The sequence below is a fragment of the Schistocerca cancellata genome, chromosome 10, assembly GCF_023864275.1.
Source record: "Schistocerca cancellata isolate TAMUIC-IGC-003103 chromosome 10, iqSchCanc2.1, whole genome shotgun sequence".
Classification (NCBI taxonomy): domain Eukaryota; kingdom Metazoa; phylum Arthropoda; class Insecta; order Orthoptera; family Acrididae; genus Schistocerca; species Schistocerca cancellata.
Genome location: NC_064635.1, coordinates 161,399,087 through 161,423,818, shown reverse-complemented (window position 1 = coordinate 161,423,818; position 24,732 = coordinate 161,399,087). Strand labels below are relative to the sequence as shown.

Here is a 24,732-nt window from a genome sequence, read left to right as displayed (position 1 = left end):
TGGAGCCGAAGGCCTACTCGTGTACCCTTGATGACTGCACGACACAAAGCTTTACGTCTCGCCTGGGCCAGTCAACAGCGACGTTGGACTGCTTGGTCGGACGAGTCTCGTTTCAAATTGTATCGAGCAGATGAACGTGTACCGGTATGGACAAAACCTCATGCACCCATGGACCCTGCATGTCAGCAGAGAACTGTTGAAGCTGGTGGAAGCTCCGTAATGGTGTGGGACATGTGCAGTTGGAGTGATACGGGATCCCTGATACGTCTAGACGCGACGCTAACAGGTGACACGTATGCAAGCATCCTGTCTGCTCGCCTGCATCCATTCATGTCCATTGTGCATTCCGAAGGATGTGGTCAGTTCCAACAGGACAATGCGACAACCCACACGTCCAGAATTGCTACAGAGTGGCTCCAGGAACACACTTCACTGGCCACCAACTCCCGAGACATGAACATTATTGAGCATTTCTGGGACGCCTTGCAACGTGCTGTTGAGAAGAGATTTCCACCCCTCGTACTCTTACGGATTTATCGACGGCTCTGCGGGATTCATGGTGTAAATTCTCTCCAGCATTACTGCAGACTTTAGTCGAGTCCATGCCACGTCGTGTTGCGGCACGTCTGCGAACTCGCACGGGCCCTAAACGATATTAGGCAGGTGTAACAGTTTCTTTGGCTCTTCAGTGTAAAAGGCGTTCGACACAGTTTCGTACTTTTACCTAATGAATAAGATATGAGCATACAGAATACCAGACCAGGTTTGTAATTAGATCTTGCTAGAAAACAAAACACAGCATGAAACTCCCTGGCAGATAGGAAATGTTTGCCGGATCGAGACTCGAACTCGGGACCTTTGCCTTTCGCGGGCAAGTGCTCTACCGACTGAGCTACCCAAGCACGACTCAAGACCCGTCCTCACAACCTTACTTCCGGCTGTGCATCGTCTCGTCCCAAACTTCACAAAGCTCTCCTGCAAAACTTGCACTCCTGGAAGAAAGAATATTGCGGAGACATGGCTTAATCACAGCGTGGGGGATTTTTTTCAGAATGAAATTTTCACTCTGCAGTGGGGTGTGCGCTTATATGACACTTCCTGGCAGATTAAAACTATATGCCGGACCGAGATTCGAAAGGAAAGGTCCCGAGTTCGAGGCCCGGTCTGGCATACAATTTTAGTCTCCGAGGGAGTTTCATATCAGTGCACCCTCCACTGCAGAGCGAAAATTTCACTCTGAACACAAAGCACGTTACTCTTAACGGAGAGTAACCTTCAGATATAAAAGTAACTACGGGTGCACCATAAGGAAGTGTTGCAGGATCATTACTTTTCACAGTATGCAAATGACCTCGTGGATAATGTTGAGAGTTTCATGAGGCTCTTCGCGGATGATGGAGTTCTATACAGAGAAATCGTAATGCTAGAACATTGTAAGGAAATGCTACGGTCGCAGGTTCGAATCCTGCCTCGGGAATGGATGTGTGTGATGTCGTTAGGTTAGTTAGGTTTAAGTAGTTCTAAGTTCTAGGGGACTGATGACCTCCGATCCCATAGTGCACAGAGCCATTTGAACCATTTTTTGTAGCAAAATGCAGGAAGACCTGCAAAGGATCTACCACTGAGCCCGCATCTCGTGGTCGTGCGGTAGCGTTCTCGCTTCCCACGCCCGGGTTCCCGGGTTCGATTCCCGGCGGGGTCAGGGATTTTCTCTGCCTCGTGATGGCTGGGTGTTGTGTGCTGTCCTTAGGTTAGTTAGGTTTAAGTAGTTCTAAGTTCTAGGGGATTGATGACCATAGCTGTTAAGTCCCATAGTGCTCAGAGCCATTTGAACCATTTTCTACCACTGATGCAGGGATAGACACTTGGCCCTCAAAATACAAATTTATCATGCATAAAAAGGCTAAAGACGCATTATTGAATCATTACACGATTTTATAACGATCACTGGAGGCAGTCACATCAATTAAAATCTAGGAATACGTTTCAGGAGCCATTTAAAGTGGAAACGACCACATAAAACTAACCGCAGGTAGGTAAGGCAGATGTCGGACTGAAATTCATTGTAAGAATATTCAAGAAATGTAGTTCATCCAGCAAGGAAGTAGTTACCAGAATCCTTGTCCGACAACATTTAAATACTGCTCGTGAGTCTGGGATCTGTACGAGATAGGACTGATAGACGAAATAGAGAAATCCAAAGAGGATCAGCGCATTTCGTTACAGGTTACTTTAGTAACCGCGAAAGCATTACGCAGAGTCTCAGGCACCTCCAGTGGTCGACACTGAAAGAAACGGGTAGTCCATCATGGCATAGTTTACTGTTAAAATTCAGAGTGCGTACGTTGCTAGAAGACTCGACCAACATTTTACTCTCTGCTGCGTTTATTTCCCGAAAATAGCACAAAGATAAAATTATAGAGATTCGAGCACATGTGGTGGTTCATTAGCAATTGTTCATCATGCAGATCATTCGAGACTAGAACAGGGAAACAGGGAAGTGACTGTCGTACACACTCTCCGCCACACACCACTAGGCTTGCGGACTACAGATGTAATTATTATATTTTATCTTCTTTGTCACGGAACGATGTTAACATTTTTGTCTAAACACTTGTAGAGCAGTGGTTGTCGAACTGTTTTGCTCTACAGCCAGCACTAACATGGCGTGCCAAACAGCACGCAAGCTGAACGCGCTGGCCTTAGCTCGGTCTATTTCGGCAATGCTCGGACCTTCTCGGAAGTACCCGAAACAGCGCGACTTTCCATTTAGTGTTGTGGTGTGGCATTTTTTAGTTCGCACAGCTCTCTTCATTTCGCAGAATCGTGGCGCCAGCACTGTCAACCTTTCCCTGTTTGTTCGTAGCATCAAGGACATTCACAGCTCCAGTCGCTGTTTGCACAAAAAGTGATGATCTAGTCATGTGCCGTTACAAGTCTTTAAAAATGAATGTAAGTGACAGAGGAGAGCGACGAGAATTCTCATTATCTGTTATGCAATCGTGTGATGGATGGCTATTACAAATTTGCTATGAAACGCCATTAAAATACGACACAGAAAGAATTAAAGATTTAGTTGACAATGAAAGAGAAAAAAACTACAATAATCGACCGACAGGGTACATTGTTCTGTACATTAAGAAGCACCTTGTGCTAAATCTGCAGCACGTGAAGAAATTGTTGGTATCAATAGTAGAATTTCTGAAGTCGCATGCACTATTCCACTGTCAGTTTCAACAGCTTCTGAAGAAACGAAAAGAAGAGTCTAGCGACTTTACACACTGACTGAAAAAATCACTACAACAGTAAACTTTACCAACAGCCGTACACTTTACAATATTTTATTTATAAAATAAAACCTACATCTACATGGATACTCTGCAAATTACATTTAAGCGCCTTGCAGAGGGTTGATCGAACCACCTTCACAATTCTCTATTATTCCAATCTCGAACAGCGCGCGGAAATAATGAACACCTATATCTTTCCGTACGAGCTCTGATTTCCCTTATTTTATCGTGGTGATCGTTCCTCCATATGTAGGTCGGTGTCAACAAAATATTTTCACATTCGAGGAGAAAGTTGGTGATTGGAATTTCGTGAGAAGATTCCGTCGCAACGAAAAACGCCTTTCTTTTAATGATGTCCAGCCCAAATACTGTACCATTTCAGTGACACTCTCTCCCGTATTTCGCGATAATACAAAACGTGCTGTCTTTCTTTGAACTTTTTCGATGTACTCCGTCAGTCCTGTCTGGTAAGGATCCACACCGCGCAGCAGTATTCTAAAAGAGGACAGACAACTGTAGTGCAGAGGGCCTCCTTAGTGGATCTGTGACGGACAAGCGTAGCGTAGGCAGTCTCCTTAGCAGGGCTCTTACATTTTCTAAGTGTCCTGCCAATAAAACGCAGTCTGTGGTTAGCCTTCCCCACAACATTTTCTATGTGTTCCTTCCAATTTAAGTTGTTCGTAATTGTAATACCTAGGTATTTAGTTGAATTTACGGCTTTTTAGATTAGACTGATTTATCGTGTAACCGAAGTTTAGCGAATTCCTTTAAGCACTCATGTGGATGACCTCACACTTTTCGTTATTTAGGGTCAACTGCCACTTTTCGCACCGTTCAGATATCTTTTCTAAATCGTTTTGCAGTTTGTTTTGATCTTCTGATGACTTTATTAGTCTATAAACGACAGCGTCATCTGCAAACAACCTAAGACGGCTGCTCAGATTGTCTCCCAAATCGTTTACATAGATAAGGAACAGCAAAGGGCCTATAACAGTACCTTAGGGAACGCCAGAAATCAGTTCTGTTTTACTCGAGGACTTTCCGTCAGTTACTAAGAACAGTGACCTATCTGGCAGGAAATCACAAATCTAGTCACATAACTGAGACGATATTCAGTAAGCACGCAATTTCACTACGAGCCGCTTGTGTGGTACAGTGTCAAGAGCCTTCCGGAAATCCAGAAATACGGAATCGATCTGAAATCCCTTATCAATAGCACTCAACACTTCACGTGAATAGAGAGCTAGTTATGTTTCACAGCAACGATGTTTTCTAAACCCATGTTGACTGTGTGTCAATAGACAGTTTTCTTCGAGGTAATTCATAATGTTCGAACACAATATATGTTCCAAAATCCTGTCGCATATCGACGTTAACGATATGGGCCTGTAATTTATTGGATTACCCCTGCTATCTTTCTTGAATATTGGTGTGACCTGTGCAACTTTCCAGTCTTTGGGTATGGATCTTTCGTCGAGCGAATGGCTGTATATGATTGTTAAGTATGGAGCTAATGCATCAGCATATTCCGAAACGAACCTAATTGGTATACAGTTTGGAAGAGAAGACGCTTTTATTAAGTGATTTAAGTGGCTTCACTACTCCGAGGATATTTACCTCTACGTTACTCATGGAGGTCATTAGTCCCCTAGAACTTAGAACTAGTTAAACCTAACTAATCTAAGGACATCACACACATCCATGCCCGAGGCAGGATTCGAACCTGCGACCGTAGCGGTCTCGCGGTTCCAGACTGTAGCGGCTAGAACCGCACAGCCACTTCGGCCGGCTAGAATTCTGGAATATTTACTTTGTCTTCTTTTGTGAAGGTATCTCGGAAGGATGTGTTTAGTAACACTGCTTTGGCAGCACTGTCTTCGATAGTATTTCCATTGCTATAGCGCAGAAAAGGCATTCATTGTTTTTTAACCCTTTCAGACCCTCCGGCTACAGTTGTGTTCCTTAATGTTTGCTGAGTATTAGATGCAACAGAAATATTTTTCTTCACTGTAAACCCCATGTACACATATGTGCATGTCCAGTCTTCTTACCATTCACAAATGCTACTGGCGGTTGGGCATAACTATAAATATAGCATAAAGTGACTGTACGCAGCAGCTTGCGACCACCAGAATACACGTAAGTGGTTGGTTGGTTATATTCCACTGCAGAATTGAATATTATTATTATTATTGTTATTATTTTGCATAGTAATTATTGATCAGTTTATTTATTACAACTATGAATATTTCAAAAAATGGTTCAAATGGCTCTGAGCACTATGGGACTTAACTTCTAAGGTCATCAGTCCCCTAGAACTTAGAACTACTTAAACATAACTAACCTAAGGACATCACACACACCCATGCCCCAGGCAGGATTCGAACCTGCGACCGTAGCGGCCGCGCGGTTCCAGATTGTAGCGCCTTTAACCGCTTGGCCACCACGGCCGGCTATGAATATTTTGAAATATAAAAATTCAGGTCTGAAAGGGTTAAAGTGTACGGCTGTTGGCAGAGATTATTGAATTGGAAAGTACGTACCAGCCGATGTCCCCTGGCCTTAACGGATCAACAGAGACAAGGAGATGTGCGACATAAACGAATATGGTAGTCGTGCTAGTACACATGAAAGATGAAGTCTACGTATATTTCGCGACAGTCGCATACGAGTGGCGCCAGTAGCGTCACAATGAAATACACGTTGTAACGTTCATGAGCGTCCGCCCCCGGTAGCTGAATGGTGAGCGTGACGGACTGTCAATCCTCTGGGCCCGGGTTCGATTCCCGGCTGGGTATGGGAAGTTTCTCCGCCCACGGACTAGGTGTTGTGCTGTCCTAAAAAAAAAAATGGCTCTGAGCACTATGGGACTTAACGTCTATGGTCATCAGTCCCCTAGAACTTAGAACTACTTAAACCTAACTAACCGAAGGACATCACACAACACCCAGTCATCACGAGGCAGAGAAAATCCCTGACCCCGCCGGGAATCGAACCCGGGAACCCGGGCGTGGGAAGCGAGAACGCTACCGCACGACCACGAGCTGCGGACTGTGCTGTGCTGTCCTCATCATCATCCTATCATCCTCATCGACTGCAGGTCGCCCAAGTCACGTCAAATTGAAAGACCGGCACCCGGCGATCGGTCTTCCCGACGGGGGGCCCTAGCCATACGAATAAATAAAATAAAACGGTCATGAGCGTTATTTACCTTTGAAATTGGACGTGGTGAGCTGATGCTAGGTACGAACGCTTTTAAAGCAACAAAGACACCATTACTAAGAACTCGCTGAGTTTGAACGAGGTCGTCTCAAAGGGGTGTGAGAAGCCGGATGTTCCTTCAGCGATGGTGCAGACACACTTCGCAGGAATGTAGCCACTGAGATCGTACGGTCGCAAGAAGACCGGGCTCTGGCCGGCTACGTGGCACTTCAAATGGCTCTGAGCACTATGGGACTTACCATCTCACGTCATCAGTCCCATACACTTGAATTACTTAAACCTAACTACCCTAAGGACATCACACACGTCCATGCCCGATGCAGAATTCGAACCTGCGACAGTAGCAGTCGCGCGGTTCCTGACTGAGCGCCTAGAACCGCTCGGCCACCGCGGCCCTCCACGTGGCACTACTGAGAGGGAAGTCCATCGCGTCCGACATATGGCTCTGGTGCATCGTATTGCATCTCCAGTAGCAATATGAGCAGCAGTTGGCACCACAGCGACAGAAACAACTCTTACAAATCGGTCATTACAAGGAAAGCTCCGAGCCAAACGCACTGTAGCGTTCATTTTTCTGACTCCAATCCACCGCCATTTGCGACTTTAGTGGCGGTGACTGAGAGCTCATTGGAGTGCAGGGTGGAGGTCTACATCTACATCTACATGACTACTCTGCAATTCACATTTAAGTGCTTGGCAGGGGGTTCGCCCAACCACAATCATACAGGGTGTTTCAAAAATGACCGGTATATTTGAAACGGCGATAAAAACTAAACGAGCAGCGATAGAAATACACCGTTTGTTGCAATATGCTTGGGACAACAGTACATTTTCAGGCGGACAAACTTTCGAAATTACAGTAGTTACAATTTTCAACAACAGATGGCGCTGCGGTCTGGGAAACTCTATAGTACGATATTTTCCACATATACACCATGCGTAGCAATAATATGGCGTAGTCTCTGAATGAAATTACCCGAAACCTTTGACAACGTGTCTGGCGGAATGGCTTCACATGCAGATGAGATGTACTGCTTCAGCTGTTCAATTGTTTCTGGATTCTGGCGGTACACCTGGTCTTTCAAGTGTCCCCACAGAAAGAAATCACAGGGGTTCACGTCTGGCGAATACGGAGGCCAATCCACGCCCCCTCCTGTATGTTTCGGATAGCCCAAAGCAATCACACGATCATCGAAATATTCATTCAGGAAATTAAAGACGTCGGCCGTGCGATGTGGCTGGGCACCATCTTGCATAAACCACGAGGTGTTCGCAGTGTCGTCTAAGGCAGTTTGTACCGCCACAAATTCACGAAGAATTGATGCAGTAATCGTTTCGGATCTGAAAAATGGGCCAGTGATTCCTTTGGAAGAAATGGCGGCCCAGACCAGTACTTTTTGAGGATGCAGGGACGATGGGACTGCAACATGGGGCTTTTCGGTTCCCCATATGCGCCAGTTCTGTTTATTGACGAAGCCGTCCAGGTAAAAATAAGCTTCGTCAGTAAACCAAATGCTGCCCACATGCATATCGCCGTCATCAATCCTGTGCACTATATCGTTAGCGAATGTCTCTCGTGCAGCAATGGTAGCGGCGCTGAGGGGTTGCCGCGTTTGAATTTTGTATGGATAGAGGTGTAAACTCTGGCGCATGAGACGGTACGTGGACGTTGGCGTCATTTGGACCGCAGCTGCAACACGGCGAACGGAAACCCGAGGCCGCTGTTGGATCACCTGCTGCACTACCTGCGCGTTGCCCTCTGTGGTTGCCGTACGCGGTCGCCCTACCTTTCCAGCATGTTCATCTGTCACGTTCCCAGTCCGTTGAAATTTTTCAAATAGATCCTTTATTGTATCGCTTTTCGGTCCTTTGGTTACATTAAACCTCCGTTGAAAACGTCGTCTTGTTGCAACAACACTGTGTTCTAGGCGGTGGAATTCCAACACCAGAAAAATCCTCTGTTCTAAGGAATAAACCATGTTGTCTACAGCACACTTGCACGTTGTGAACAGCACACACTTACAGCAGAAAGACGACGTACAGAATGGCGCACCCACAGACTGCGTTGTCTTCTATATCTTTCACATCACTTGCAGCGCCATCTGTTGTTGAAAATTGTAACTACTGTAATTTCGAAAGTTTGTCCGCCTGAAAATGTACTGTTGTCCCAAGCATATTGCAACAAACGGTGTATTTCTATCGCTGCTCGTTTAGTTTTTATTGCCGTTTCAAATATACCGGTCATTTTTGAAACACCCTGTACTATCTCTCTACCATTCCACTCCCGAACAGCGCGCGGGAAAAACGAACACCTAAACCTTTCTGTTCGAGCTCTGATTTCTCTTATTTTATTTTGATGATCATTCCTACCTATGTAGGTTGGGCTCAACAAAATATTTTCGCATTCAGAAGAGAAAGTTGGTGACTGAAATTTCGTAAATAGATCTCCCCGCGACGAAAAACGTCTTTGCTGTAATGACTTCCATCCCAATTCGCGTATCATATCTGCCACACACTCTCCCCTATTACGTGATAATACAAAACGAGCTGCTCATTTTTGCACCCTTTCGATGTCCACCTGGTAAGGATCCCACACCGCGCAGCAATATTCTAACAGAGGACGAACGAGTGTAGTTAAGCTGTCTCTTTAGTGGACTTGTTGCATCTTCTAAGTGTCCTGCCAATGAAACGCAACCTTTGGCTCGCCTTCCCCACAATATTATCTATGTGGTCTTTCCAACTGAAGTTGTTCGTAATTTTTACACCCAGGTACTTAGTTGAATTGACAGCCTTCAGAATTGTACTATTTATCGAGTAATCGAATTCCAACGGATTTCTTTTGGAACTCATGTGGATCACCTCATACTTTTCGTTATTTAGCGTCAACTGCCACCTGCCACACCATACAGAAATCTTTTCTAAATCGCTTTGCAACTGATACTGGTCTTCGGATGACCTTTCTATACGGTAAATTACAGCATCATCTGCGAACAACCTAAGAGAACTGCTCAGATTGTCACCCAGGTCATTTATATAGATCAGGAACAGCAGAGGTCCCAGGACGCTTCCCTGGGGAACACCTGATATCACTTCAGTTTTACTGAAGGTCTGTTTTGTTTACCTTTTAATGCCGGTTCTGCCTCAGTGCCAGTGTTGGCTATGTGGTGGTTAGAAGGAGGGTATGCATCCACCCTGTCTGTGTGCTAGACACACTGGACCTACATCTGAAGCTACAGTCTGGAGTGTGGTTTCGTATGACAGCGGGAGCAGTCTCGCGGTTATCCCGCACACCCTAAAACTGTCTGACAGTCTGGTGATTCGACCTGTTGTGCTGAGACCATTCCTGAACAGCATAACGCTCGCCAGCATACCGCTGTTGTAACCCAACGTGCTATATAGAGAGTCGACATGTTGAGTTGGCCTGGTCGATCACCAGATATGTCTCCAATAGAGCACATATGGGACATTATCTAGCGTCATACACAGGTAGCTTACCCAACCCTGTATTGACAGACCAAGTGCAACAGGAATAGATGGTTCAAATGGCTCTAAGCACTACGCGACGTAACGTCTGAGGTCATCAGTTCCCTAGACTTAGAACTAGTTAAATCTAACTAACCTAAGGACATCACACACATCCATGCCCGAAGCAGGATTCGAGCCTGCGACAGTAGCAGCAGCGATGTTCGGGACTGAAGCGCCTAGAACCGGTTGGTCACAGCGGCCGGCAGTAGGAATGGAACTCCATCCCACAAACTGACGTCCGGCATCAACATAGCGCAATTCACGCGCGTCTGACCGCCTGCATTCAACGTTCTGGCTGTTATACCGGTTATTAATGTACCAACATTTCACATTTCCAATGGCTTATGTCGAACTTACATTAACCTGTGATCTTGTAATGTTAATTACTTAAATATGTTACAAAGGCATTCCAGAAATTTCATTAACTGACATTAATTATTTTTTGGTGCTGCAATTTTGTGTCAGTATATATTACTGCAAAGTACGTTTATTAAGACAAGACGCATGCCTGGATCATTTTTTCGCTTTAAAACCCCATTATGTTCCATTTACGAAGGAAAAAACAGAGCAGGAACAAAAATCAGAACATCTGAAATCGATTACAGTCCTCACAATTTGAGCAGACTTGACTGCATACTGCCCTCAGTAAGACACTGGAAGGTCAGACATATATTGTTTCCGATTTGTCGAGGATGAATTCAAAAAGAAAATCACTTTCTATAAGGGGCGTTCTGGCAAACACATTACGGTTCCCTAACTTTACTGGCGTTGAAAAAAGCCAGGTTGAAGAATTCATTGTGGCCTTGAAGGAATTAGAAGGATACTTTTCCAAACGTTTTTAGGACTATACCAAACTTACACCTATTTTCGAGATTGTTTGCCATTTCAGTTGAAAGCGATGTTGTGCATGTGCATGTCAAACTGACTGATCTGCAGCGTAATTCCCATTTTAAAGACAAATCCCTTTATGTTAAAATTGTCCAGGACATCTAAATTGTTAGGTACTGTTTCCACATTGCAAAAATGTTACAAGATTTCAAGCAACATAAGTCGAAACAAGACCCCGGGAGTAGACAACATACCATTAGAACTACGACAGCATTGGGAGAGCCAGGCGCAACAAAACTATACCATCTAGTGAGCAAGATGAATGAGACAGGCGAAATACCCTCAGCCCTCAAGAAGAGTATAATAATTCCAATCCCAAAGAAAGCAGGTGTTGACAGATGTGAAAATTACCGAACTATCAGTTTAATAAGTCAGAGCTGCAAAATACTAACACGAATTATTTACAGACGAATGGAAAAACTGGTAGAAGCCGACCTCGGGGAAGATCAATTTGGATTCCGTAGAAATGTTGGAACACGTGAGGCAGTACTGACCCTACGACTTGTCTTAGAAAATAAATTAAGGAAAAGCAAACCTACGTTTCTAGCATTTGTAGACTTAGAGAAAGCTTTTGACAATGTTGACTGGAATACTCTCTTTCAAATTCTGAATGTAGAAGGGGTAAAATACAGGGAGCGAAAGGCTATTTACAATTTGTACAGAAACCAGATGGCAGTTATAAGAGACGAGGAGCACGAAAGGGAAGCAGTGGTTGGGAAGGGAGTGAGACAGGGTTGTAGCCTATCCCCGATGTTATTCAATCTGTATATTGTGCAAGCAGTAATGAAAACAAAAGAAAAATTCGGAGTTGGAATTAAAATCCATGGAGAAGAAATAAAAACTTGGAGGTTCGCCAATGACACTGTAATTCTGTCAGAGACAGGTACGGACTTGGAAGAGCAGTTGAACGGAATGGACAGTGTCTTGGAAGGAGGATATAAGATGAACAGCAACAAAATCAAAACGAGAAGAATGGAATGTAGTCGAATGAAATCGGGTGATGCTGCGGGAATTAGATTAGGAAATGAGACGCTTAAAGTAGTAAATGAGTTTTGCTATTTGGGGAGCAAAATAACTGGTGATGGTCCAAGTAGAGAGGATATAAAATGTAGACTGGCAATGGCAAGGAAAGCATTTCTGAAGAAGAGAAATTTGTTAACATCAAGTATAGATTTAACTGTCAGAAAGTCGTTTATGAAAGTATTTGTACCCATGTATGGAAGTGAAACATGGACGATAAATAGTTTAGACAAGAAAAGAATAGAAGCTTTCGAAATGGGGTGCTATAGAGGAATGCTGAAGATTAGATGGGTAGATCACATTACTAATGAGGAGGTATTGAATAGAATTGGAGAGAAGAGAAATTTTTGGCACAAATTGACTAGAAGAAGGGATCGGTAGGTAGGGCATATTCTGAGGCATCAAGGGATCACCAATTTAGTATTGGAGGGCAGCGTGGAGGGTAAAAATCGTAGAGGGAGACCATGAGATGAATACACTAAGCAAATTCAGAAGGATGTAGGTTGCAGTAGGTACTGGGAGATGAAGAAGCTTGCAGAGGATAGAGTAGCATGGAGAGCTGCATCAAACCAGTCTCAGGACTGAAGACCACAACAACAACATGTGTGGGAAAGACCTTTTCTTATTATGAAATTAAGTAAGTCATGATTTCGTGGCAACATGAGTGAAAAAATCTGTGAAATTGTCTGTTCAAATGGTTCAAATGGTTCTGAGCACTATAGGACTTAACATCTGAGGTCATCAGTCCGCTAGAACTTAGAGCTACTTAAACTTAACTAACCTAAGGATATCACACTCATCCATGCCCGAGGCACGATTCGAACCTGCGACCGTAGCGGTCGCGCGGTTCCAGACTGAAACGCCTAGAACCGCTCGTCCACAACGGCCGGCAAAATTGTGTCTGTATGCCAATAGTTCATACCAGATAAAAATTGTATTATGTTTCCAGCGCAACAAAAATACTTAAAAAATACTAAAAATTAGTTTCGTTTGTCATCTATGTTGTTGAGAAATATGAAACCAAGTCACACGCAGCCATCTAAATATGGCCGGTTCGCAGTTTCCCCCCTGTTCTCCCTCCACTGCCTCAGACAGCACATTGTGGTGGTAGGGCAAGCGTGCAACCAGGCTGAGCACAGCACGGCTCGTGAGTCGAATTCCTGGCCACCACTGAGCTATAGCAAGGGCGCAATAAGTTGGCCACTAGCCCACAAAGAGTGATCGTTAAAAGTAGGCACCATTCAGAACACTTCACGCCAAGCATTCTGTGTTTCAGGTTGTGCCGCCCTTAGATACGCTTAAGTTTTGAAAATGTGGTTCCCTCATGAAGTGTTGTCACATTGTTTGTGGGAGTGGGTGATTAATGAATTAATAACAGTAACTGAACTTGTGTTTAAATGCAGTATGCAATAGGAGACACGATCACAAATGTTTGCTAAATGTTTCGCAAGTCCTTTTTCTTCTGCTCAATGCACAGTATTACCAGAGCTTCAGTTTAATTCCATACTCCTCGCTGCAATTAAGTACAGCATTTCATCACTGAAGTGCGCATTCAGAAATGCAAGGGTACTTCAGTGACGAACTTTGTACCACAGCTGTTATTGGTACAAGTCATGCATGGCCATGAGTTACCAGTAATGGAAGACAAACAATAAAACATTCCCTCTCTCACATTCTTTAAGCCCGCAGTCGCAGCCCTGCTCCAGAGGCAAGCAGCCAACTTTACTTAGCTTGTGGTCAAATTCACCAGTGTCAAAAAATTCAACGTATGTTAAAATATCACAGTACCTGTAAGTATTTTTTTCTGTTACTGAGCAGGAAAACTGATCGGCCAGGTTAGCCGAGAGCGCTAATGCGCTGGTTTCTGGACTCGGGTTGGCGCACCGGCCCTGGATCGAATCAGCCCAGCGGATTAACGACGAGGGTGGTGTGCTGGACAGCCTAGATATGGTCTTTAGGCGGTTTTCCACATCCCACTAGGTGAATACAGGAGTGGTCCCCACGTCCCGCTTCAGTTACATGACTCGCAGACATATGAACACTATTCCATGGATTACACTAGACGCAGCCAGCTGGGGTACACTTATTCTGTCCCAGGGGATACGGGGTGGCGGCAGGAAGGGCATCCAGCCAGGAAGGGCATCCAGCCTTGCCTTGACATTAACCTTGTCAAATCCGTTTCTAACCATGCCGACCCTGCACAACTGCGGGATAATGGCATAAGCAAAAGAAGAAAGACTCAGCAGGAAAACTACACCCTTAAGAATCTCTTAATGTTGCTAAAGGAGAATATGAATCTGTGGAGGTCCTCCATGTAGGCCTCTCGCAAGGACTCTACCATCCTTTGCCAGTTCCGCATCAACCGTACTTTTTTTTTTAACACATGTACTTAGCTGACTGTCAGCTCCTCTATCATGAGGAACCTCCCCCTCAACCCCCACTGTTGTTGTGGTACCCATTTGATCCACATTTTGCGAGACTGCCCCAACCTAGCAGCCCTGTGCCGGACTCTTCATCTCCCTGATTCACTACTCCTGGTGCTAAGAGATGATGCCACAGCTGCTGACTTAGTTTTACATTCTATTTGTGATGTGGGCTTTTACTACTCTCTTTAAGGAAGGGCTACTTAACTTTATTGGCCAATTGAGGGATTGGAAGATCGCTCTATTGCTTCCTCTGCCAAGACTGGGCTATGGCTGTCTGGGCTTGGTGGTCCACCCCAGCCCTCACCCTTCCTGCTCTTTTACTCTTCCTCCCCCTCTCACGTTGTGTGTTTGACTTGTTCATCTTTTGTCTATCTGTGCTTCTCTTGCTCTGTCTGTGTTGCTAATTTTTCCTAGGCAGTTTGTGAATGGAGTATCTCTGGTAAGTGACTGGGATGGGGGATGTTAGTCCCCTCATTGCGCTCTGCTTTCGGGGGCTTCCAGCTGCTTCCTACATAGGGCACCTTGCCTGCCTTTTTTCCTATGTCTCCTTTTCTTCTTTTTTGTGCCTCATCTAGGCTTCGTTGGCCTTTGGTAGATCTTGGTGTTTTTTTCTCCTGGGTTGCACAGTAGGTTGTCTCTGATGTAGATTGTCTCTTCAGGGAAAAAGGGACTGATGACCTACTAGTTTGGTCCCTTTACTCATCCAACCTACCAGGTAACCAATGTTAGTTGCTCTTTGGATATTATAAATATGGCTGGGAATTGTGGGCTACACGAATACTTAATGTGGACCTCATATGGCCCATGGTCACAGTTTAAGGACAACTGCTTTAGAGTGAGATATGCAGTAATTTTGTACAGTAAATACCACCAATTGAGCCATCATCCAAAATGGATAGTTTTTGTGGAAATTGAAGCAGTTATAATTCACTTTAAATTTCTGCAGAGGGCACATCTAGCCCTCTAATTTCGCCCATAGCAATTTGCCACAACCATGTTCATTATTTATAATTAACAAGTGTGATTAACAAGTAGGTCAGTGAGCTGGAGAGAATAGTAAATCCTTCAAGACACAAATGGCTTGTCAAATTGCACTTAAGTATCACAATATAAAATAGCCTGTGTAACAAGTTGTTCACCACGAGGTGACCTGCGATCTTCTCTGTGCAGCACCTCCGCGACCAGCTCAGGACATCCAGAGAGTGACTGCTGGACCTGTCCGCAGCAGACCAGCTACCACTGTGCCACCCAACCACCGGCCATCCTACGATGAGCTGGAGCACGTGCAGGGGCAGGACTGGAAGGAGCAACCACCAGCCAAACAGGTACAGTACTCCTGCATCGCTTCACTAGTCTTCATTGAGATGTACGTCAACTCATTCATGAGAAAGCTTACAGCAATGTGCTGCTCACACATGTCAAGCTACGGTAGCATCGGACTCGATATGTGTGAGCAGCCCATTCTATGTTTACTCTTTTAAAATTCTGTGGCTAAAGCTTCATCGCTTAATATTTATTTTATACATGACATGCCAGTTTCAGTGTTTTACTTCTGATGAAGGCACTCTTAGTAGTTGCCGAAACCTAGGTCAAAAGACTTCATTTTTGTGACCGAGGGCTGTTATTGAATTAATTTTACATTGTAAGCGGCCGCTGACAGCGCAGCCGTGTTCAAACCTTTTTTTCTGTCCTTCGTGCAGAGTCACCTATCTTCCACGATGTAGTGTACCTGACAACAGTAGGTGACTGTAATGGTTGTGTATGTGTCTGCTGTGGTGTCATGTTGGATGACGATGATGATGAAAGAGCTCCAAGCATGCGTCCTACAAACACCAAGGCCCCAATCCCCCCCAAGCACAAAGACCTGGCCCCCCTGATCTCCAAGCCCCCTCCCCCCCCACAGAGCACCATGGTACCGTCTACTGTGCACCAAGACGCTCCCCAGAGCACCAAGGCATTACTTCCCCTGAGCACCAAGCTACCACTCGCCCCCCCCCTCCCCAGCACCATGGCTCCATCTCCAGTGAGCACCAAGCCCCCCCCCCCCCCCGAGCACCAAGGCCTTGAAGCCCCATCTGATGGATGGTTCACCATCAACAGTGTCACTCGAAGCTGTAGACATGCTTGGAAGTATTTAGTGCAGGACACACACACACACACACACACACACACACACACACAAGACTGGTGATCAGGAACTTTAAGCCAGCACCTCTCCAGCACTTGCCAGCCATCCCTAGGACTCGAACCTGCTTAACTCTGATTCGAGTGCCACCACACAAGTGTGCGTTACTGACCTTGGTGTTGGGCCATATAACAGTACTGAAATCTATAAGTACCACTTTTTATGTCTCACCGATTAATGCTGATGGGTAATGAACCAACATTCTATGTGAAACTAAATTCATATTTTGTATTAAATATACAATGGAAAACATTTAAGAAATAAATATATTGTTAGGGTTTGAACTAGCTATCTGTACCGTTTATTACTCGTGGAACAATGTTAAACCATGTTTCTTTGTTTCAGTTATGCCACACAGTGTGCTATGACATTCTGAGAAAGATAATTTTTGTTTTAAAATCCAAAGCTATATCAGATGGTGAAGAACTTGGGCCTGAATTTTGGAACAAGTGTCACCTGCTTTATATCACTGGATTCCTCTTTTCAAAAGCTTTAGGCTGGCACTAATAGTTCTTTCTTCCATATCTCGGTAATGTAAAAAATACAACTCTACTGAGTAGTACAACATGTCGGAAAACGTGATCCAATATTGTGAATGTGTAAGAACTTTTCAGGGTATCCACTCCACAGATAATCGTTTAATGTATTCTTGTTGTTTAAAGCATATTTCTTTGTTGTTTGGAAGAATCTAGGAGTCTAACATGTGGTTTTCAGACTGAACGACCGCTGATCTTCAACTTTTTTGACGACGAAGACTTTATTGGATCTACGAGACCACCCCCTGAACCAACCACTGAACGTCAGACATCGACCACGAGCAACATCCAGCTAGACCAACGGACGACGCAATATCCAGAGGCAACTGAAGATACTGCAACCCAGAATCATGCTGCAGAATACACGACAGAGGATATCCAACGGCCTATGACCAATAAACCACATAGCAAGCCGAATAGATTGAGTGGATATAAGAATCAACAAAGACACTCGCCCCTGAGAGGTTCAATGAGAAGAAAGAAACCAGTTCAGTCAAGCAGCAACCAATACAGTTTTGGCGTTACGACAGATCAGACCAGTATTGACCAAACACCTTCAGAAAATCATTTTAGCTATAGGGAAACTTCAACACTGACTCCAACAACGACAGATACATGGAATGAAGATGCAAAGCGACAAATTAACATCACAGAAGATGTAACAGCACAAACTGTGAGACCAGCTGTACCAGAGAACTTTGAAATAACTGTTGGAAGTTATAACACGAAACCAAGGATTACATTTCAGAAGGGGAATCTGGATGCAGAATCGCCTGCAGCCGATATTATTTACAGCGAAGACTGGAGACCACCTCTTGCTATCAAGCCACACAATGAAGAGCCCATTACCGAAGACCTCTCTGGACACATTAGACAGTCCCAGACTACCACTTCCAGGGCTGGCAGCAATACCCAAAGACCTTTCCAGGCTGTTGAAGCACAGCCATTTTACATAAGGAAAAAGCCATCATATATCACTTCAGAAAGCATCCTCACTGCAGGAGATCACCTTGAAGGAAATTCAGCTTTCGTCACAAATAATGGGCCTGTTTCTCATCATGGTGGAGGCAATGCCAGACCTCCAGGAGGACACCCTTATACACCACAGGAAAGTGGACCATCATCAGCCGGAGCATTGGTGGACAGTGGGAGCCGACCACTTTTGCTCGAGGTCAGTACCCAACCTACCCAACATGCACACGGCCTGACAGGTGGTCCAGTGGACAGTGGGGTAGCCTCGACGCCGTCTTCAGGCCTCGCCCAGAGTCGACCTGGAGCCTCCAGCGGCAAGCGGCGACGGCCCATCCACAGGAAGAGACCAGTGCCTCACGACTCGGCCAATGTGGTGGCCACGGTCGAGGCGTCGTACGTGCGGGACAGTGCAGCTCAAGGAGACAGTGTCAAGGTGAGGCTCAAAGCCGAGCAGTGTATGACTCGAACTGACTGTTCTCTGCAGCACTACAGACTTCTTCCTCTGTGTATTCTTTCCAACTGCACCTCAACTGTGAAAATCGATGGTGGATGCATGATGAGGACTACCTATGAGCACTCTTATCATCTGTTCCTTCTCTTCTCTTTGTAGATGCTACATGGGAACTACAGTTTGGTGAACCTTCTGGATCTATACATATATATATCGGTGTGTGTGTGTGTGTGTGTGTGTGTGTGTGTGTGTGTGTGTGTCTATTTCAGCGTAGCTCTGGAACACCAGGAGCAATTTCAGGTAAATTTAGTACATGGAGACAATGACCATGAGGGTGTCCCTAGTGGCGTGAGGCTTGAAACTAGTGACATTTACCTATACACATACCTCAAGAAAATCTGTAACAATTTAAACCAAACTTCGTCTGCCACAAATCACGTTCACAGTTCCCTCTGAACAGGAGTAATTTTGGGTCAGGTTGATCTTAATTCAGCGCCTTTCAATCAATAAGTTTATTGCTCACCAAGATGGCGGTGACCGTTAGGGTGGCTCCTTGGTTTGAAAAACGACGCTACGAGTGCAGGGATACGTTCCTGGGAGGTATGTGGCGTTTAGAACCAGCCCGGTAATACCAACCTAACAGTCCTGGAAAGTTGCTTCGGGACTCGCATTTAAGAGTTCATCCTGACAGTCTGCTTTTTTTTCTGGAACCATGTTTTTAAATAGGACCTAGCCAAGTCTCGATTTCGTCGGTGTCCTGGAGCAGTTAACATGTAGCGTTCGGGTAGTCAGTGTCCATCACAGAGGACCTCATCGTCAGTCACCGTGTTGACAAAAGTCTGGTTCTAAAGCCTCACGGGCTCGTAGAATTATTGAGAGCATTCGAAATTCGAGTATGATGGTTACTGTTCACGAGACGAAAATGATCTACGGGATCCACGCGATCAGAAGGAAACTGCCTGCAGCAATGTGCTTAACACGACGAGATGCTACAGCCTGCAGGCTAGGTGACATGTCGTGCTCCAATGTCGCTCCTCATTGCTACTATTTCTGTCTCGCTTGTCTCAATCTATAGTGGCTTCCTTGGTATTGATTTGTATTATTTTTAATGGTGCTTGATGACATGTGAAATCTAATCTCTATTTCTGGCTCTATTTCCTCCCAGTTTCGGTGCCTAATATTCGTTTTCCTGAATGAGATTTTCACTGTGCAGCGGAGTGTGCGCTGATATGAAACTTCCTGGCAGATTAAAACTGTGTGCCCGACCGAGACTCGAACTCGGGACATTTGCCTTTCGCGGGCAAGTGCTCTACCAACTGAGCTACCGAAGCACGACTCACGCCCGGTACTCACAGCTTTACTTCTGCCAGTACCTCGTCTCCTACCTTCCAAACTTTACAGAAGCTCTCCTGCGAACCTTGCAGAACTAGCACTCCTAAAAGAAAGGATACTGCGGAGACATGGCTTAGCCACAGCCTGGGGGATGTTTCCAGAATGTTCGCAGGAGAGCTTCTGTAAAGTTTGAAAGGTAGGAGACGAGGTACTGGCAGAAGTAAAGCTGTGAGTACCGGGCGTGAGTCGTGCTTCGGTAGCTCAGTTGGTAGAGCACTTGCCCGCGAAAGGCAAAGGTCCCGAGTTCGAGTCTCGGTCGGGCACACAGTTTTAATCTGCCAGGAAGTTTCATTCGTCTTCCTGTTTATAAATCTTAAGTGCAGAATACATAAGTAAAATGTGGACTGCTCCCATTGATATCTTTGTGCTACTGCCCTCCCTGTTCACTTACATCTCCATGATAAGCTTCGATTAATCAATTGATTGCTTGATTCATGCCGGTAAGGAGGATCAAGTCAGATACTTCCAAGGGCGCACGGTACGTCAACATCTTCTTTGGGTGCAGTGGGGGCGCACGCGATGTGGAACACCAATCACATTTATCATTTATGGTGACGCAATTATCACTTCTGTATGGACTTTTGCATCTCCCGGTGACCCGCATAGAAGGATCGAAAGAGAAGGAACACTGTGTTGGTTACACGAAACTACAAAATCTCACCAAATGTATCCGGACACCCCTGTGTAACGCAGAATGACAACTAGATGTCATCAGAGGTGGAACACCCAGTATAAAAGGAGGTACGGACTGTTGTGTTTTCTCTGGTAATCCATTAAGGGAAGCCGAACTGCAGCTGGACATGCTGTTTTTGAATCTAACGTCGTTTATTCTTTTTAACAGAAACACCAGGCCCCACTGCCATTCACAATCGTTTTCAATGGCAGTGAAAAGAATCGTATGCAGGGAGCCAAAATTAACTGGATTCCATACCTTCCGTGGCAACAAGAAGCCAGCATGGTCAGACGACATTTGACGGTGACACCATGTGGTGGTCCAGAATACTGTACACACCGGTACCTCTAATACCCAGTAGCATGTCCTCTTGCACTGATGCATGCCTGTATCCTCGTGGCACACTATCCACAAATTCATCAAGGCACTGTCGGACCAGATTGTCCCACTCTTCAACGGCAATTCGGCGTAGATCCCTCAGAGTGGTTGGCGGGTGACGCCGTCCATAAACAGCCCTTTTCAATCCATCCCAGGCATGTTCGATAGGGTTCATGTCTGGAGAACATGCTGGCCACTCTAGTCGAGCGATGTTGTTATCCTGGAGGAAGTCATTCACAAGATGTGCACGATGGGGGCGAGAATTGTCGTCCATGAAGACGAACGCCTCGCCAATATGCTGCCGATATGGTTGCACTATCGGTCGGAGGATGGCAGTCACTTACCGTACATCCGTTACAAAGCCTTCCGTGACCACCAGCGGCGTACGTCGGCCCCATACAATGCCACCCCAAAACATAAGGGAACCTCCACCTTGCCGCATTCGCTGGACGGTGTATCTAAGGCGTTCAGCCTAGCCGGGTTGCCTGCAAACTGGTCTGGTTGAAGCGACACTCATCGGTGAAGAAAACGTGATGCCAATCCCGAGCAGTCCACTCGGCACGTTGCTGGCCCATCTGAACCCCGTTGCATGGTGTCGTGGTTGCAAAGATGGACCTCGCCATCGAGTGAAATTGCGCATCGTGCAGCCTATTGCGCACAGTTGTAACGCGACGTCCTGTGGCTCCACGAAAAGCATTATTCAACATAGTGGCGCTGCTGTCAGGGTTCCTCCGCACCGTAATCCGTAGGTAGCGGTAATTACTGTAGTAGTAGCCCTTCGGCGGCCTGAGTGAGGCATGTCATCATGCCTCTGTATCGCCTCCACGTCCGAACAACATCGCTCTGGTTCACTCATAGATGCCTGGACACTTACCCTGTTGAGAGCCCTACCTGGCATAAAGTAACAATGTGGACGCTATCGGACCGCGGTACTGACCGTCTAGGCAAGGTTGAACTCCAGAGAACACGAGAAGTGTACCTCCTTCCTGGTGGAATGACTGGAAGTGATCGGCTGTTGGACCCCCTCCGTCAAATAGGCGCCGCTCATGTATGGTTGTTTACAGCTTTGGGCGAGTTTAGTGACGTCTCTGAACTGTCAAAGGGGCTGTGTCTGTGATTCGATATCCACAGTCAACGCCTATCTTCAGAGTTCTGGAAACGGGGATGATGCAAAACTTCTTTTGATGTGTGTATACAGTCTCTAGCTGTCTAAACATTTGTTACACTAACGTGCAAAAAATTGAAGTAAATCAGAAATGTACGTTTTGACATCTTTGGTAATGATTTTTCCCCTTTATATATTACATACACATATTTATATAATATATTTCTTAAAATTAGACATATATTAAATAATTACGTGCCTAAAACACACGCCATTAGATTTAAACGTTGTGTCAGAACTTCAACGCAATCGGTCAAGAACTTTCCGAAGATGAAAGATTTTAAACAAACCAACGTTTACATGTTGTTAACGATTCTCCTTTTATTACATACGCATCAGATTGCATTCCGGTAGGTACATAAAACCACTTGAGTATTTGAATGCAATGTTGTGTTAAAATTTCAAAGTAGTCCGTGGAGAACTTTCGGAGATTCGAGGTTTTCAAGAAATGTATTTGTATAGAAACTGTTAATGTTCGTAATCGTAAATTTGACCGAATGCTTTGAAATTTTGACATAACACTGCATTGGAATACGCGTGTGTCTTTACATGCCTATTTTCAAACAAATTAACATATAATTCATTATAAATTTAATAACGGGGAAACGTTGTCACAAAAAATCTCAAATATATATCAGAAGATGTCGAAATACTTTTGATCATACAGTGTATAACTCTGACAACTTTACCGATTCACAGTACGTACCAGAAGGCTAGCAGAAACAAGATTAAAATAAATAAATCTAACTTGGCTAGCGACCCAACTGTAATGACGTTTATACAGGCAGTATAGGGTGGATCCCGGCTGCATGATATATCATTATTTACCATATCTCCGCGTCAGCAAAGAAATGTGGGGTAGGTCTTATAAAAGTAATTTAAACTGCGAAGTACAGACAGGATCTTAGGCCACGATATTAAATAAGATTACTAGTATTTGTAAAATAATTACAGCAAAGTTTCATATACATATTTCTTTTCATTGTTCTCCAAGACTTACAGAACAAGGTGAGTACGCGACGTCTAATTATCAAAAAATATCTTCCATCTTTTACAATTCCAGATCTTCTCATAATTAATTTAATCACTAACTCTACACTTCGATACAGTGATAACGTGAGACCATTTTCGTGGGATTCTGTCTAAAGGCGGGGTAGAACTCTGAAAAAAAAAATGGATACATGTCTTCGTCCTCTGCGGATGGGAAATAGTAATACGAAAGTAAGCAGGAATGCACATTTGATCTTTTCTTGTGACTTTTCGTAATATCGTACCAAGGTTACTCATTGAATTACTGCTTGATAGTTTATCCAAAACTTACGATATAATTTCATCCGTGTTGAAAGATAGAAAACGTACGAGATACTACAACAGAACGAACAGCAATAACCTATTTGTTACACTGTTTACCAAGCAGATACAACATGCGGTGAAGCAATGAAAGCAAAGCACCGGCCTCCTTTTAATGCATACAGAACTTATTTGAGTGCGTGCTCTGTAATCTCTTTGCGTCGACCTATGACCCTCACTTGAGAGATACGAAGTAGCAGCGACATACTTTCCAAGTTTTTTCAGAGTACTGACTCTCGCCATTTCAAGGCTGTAAACAACCAAAAGGTCCTCGGAACCTATCACATAAGCTCATTTTCTCGAAATCGTGTCTCCTAGCTTTTTACGTTTTAGACAAACCTACATACAAAGATGAATTTAACCGTGAGCAACATGTTTAAATCTGCTGGAAGACACGAAGTCGGCTTCAAGTAATTCGCATGGCAAGATAGTGCATACTGGGCACAGCTGAACATAGCTTTGAAGGCTTACGAAAATTTTTGTTAGTAACGTGCCTGATCCAGTCACACTTTTCTTTTCTTGTTGTAGACCAACGCGTCACGGAACTAAAACTCAAGTCTCGATGGATACACTGAGGCAGCACTTGCTTTAGTTTGCGGCATAGCATTAAATGAAGGACACACACTATGTGATCAAAAGTATCCGAACACCCCAAAAACATACGTTTTTAATATTAGGTACACTGTGCTGCACCTACTGCCAGGTACTCTGCATCAGCGACCTTAGTAGTCATTAGACATCGTGAGAGAGCAGAATGGGGCGCTCCGCAGAACTCACGGACTTCGAACGTGGTCAGGAGATTTGGTGTCATTTGTGTCTTACGTCTGTGCGCGAGATTTCAACACTCCTCAACATCCCTAGGTCCACTGTTTCCGATGTGATACTGAAGTGGAAACGTGAAAGGCCACGTACAGCACAAAAGCGTACATGAGTTGAAGAGGGTCGTAATGTGTAATAGGCAGACATCTATCCAGACCACTACACAGGAATCCCAAACTGCATCAGGATCCACTGCAAGTACTATGACAGGCGGGAGGTGAGAAAACATGGATTTCATGGTCGAGCGGCTGCTCATAAGGCACACATCACGCCGGTAAATGCCAAACGACACCTCGCTTGTTGTAAAGAGTAAACATTGGAAGATTGAACAGAGAAAAAACGTTGTGTGGATGACGAATCACGATACACAATGTGGCTACCCGATGGCAGGGTGTGGGTATGGCGAATGCCCGGTGAACGTCATCTGTCAGCGTGTGTAG

General features: G+C 44.8%; 1 protein-coding gene across 1 annotated transcript in view; it reads left to right on the top strand.

Annotated features, from left to right (window-relative positions):
• LOC126106214 (mucin-5AC-like) overlaps nt 1-24,732 on the top strand; it is a 100,135-nt gene that overhangs the window by 40,185 nt on the left and 35,218 nt on the right. The window contains exons 5-6 of the mRNA XM_049912445.1: nt 15,542-15,696; nt 17,271-18,497. Of these exons, the coding sequence (XP_049768402.1) occupies nt 15,542-15,696; nt 17,271-18,497 (1,382 nt within the window). The remainder of the gene's footprint in view (nt 1-15,541; nt 15,697-17,270; nt 18,498-24,732) is intronic.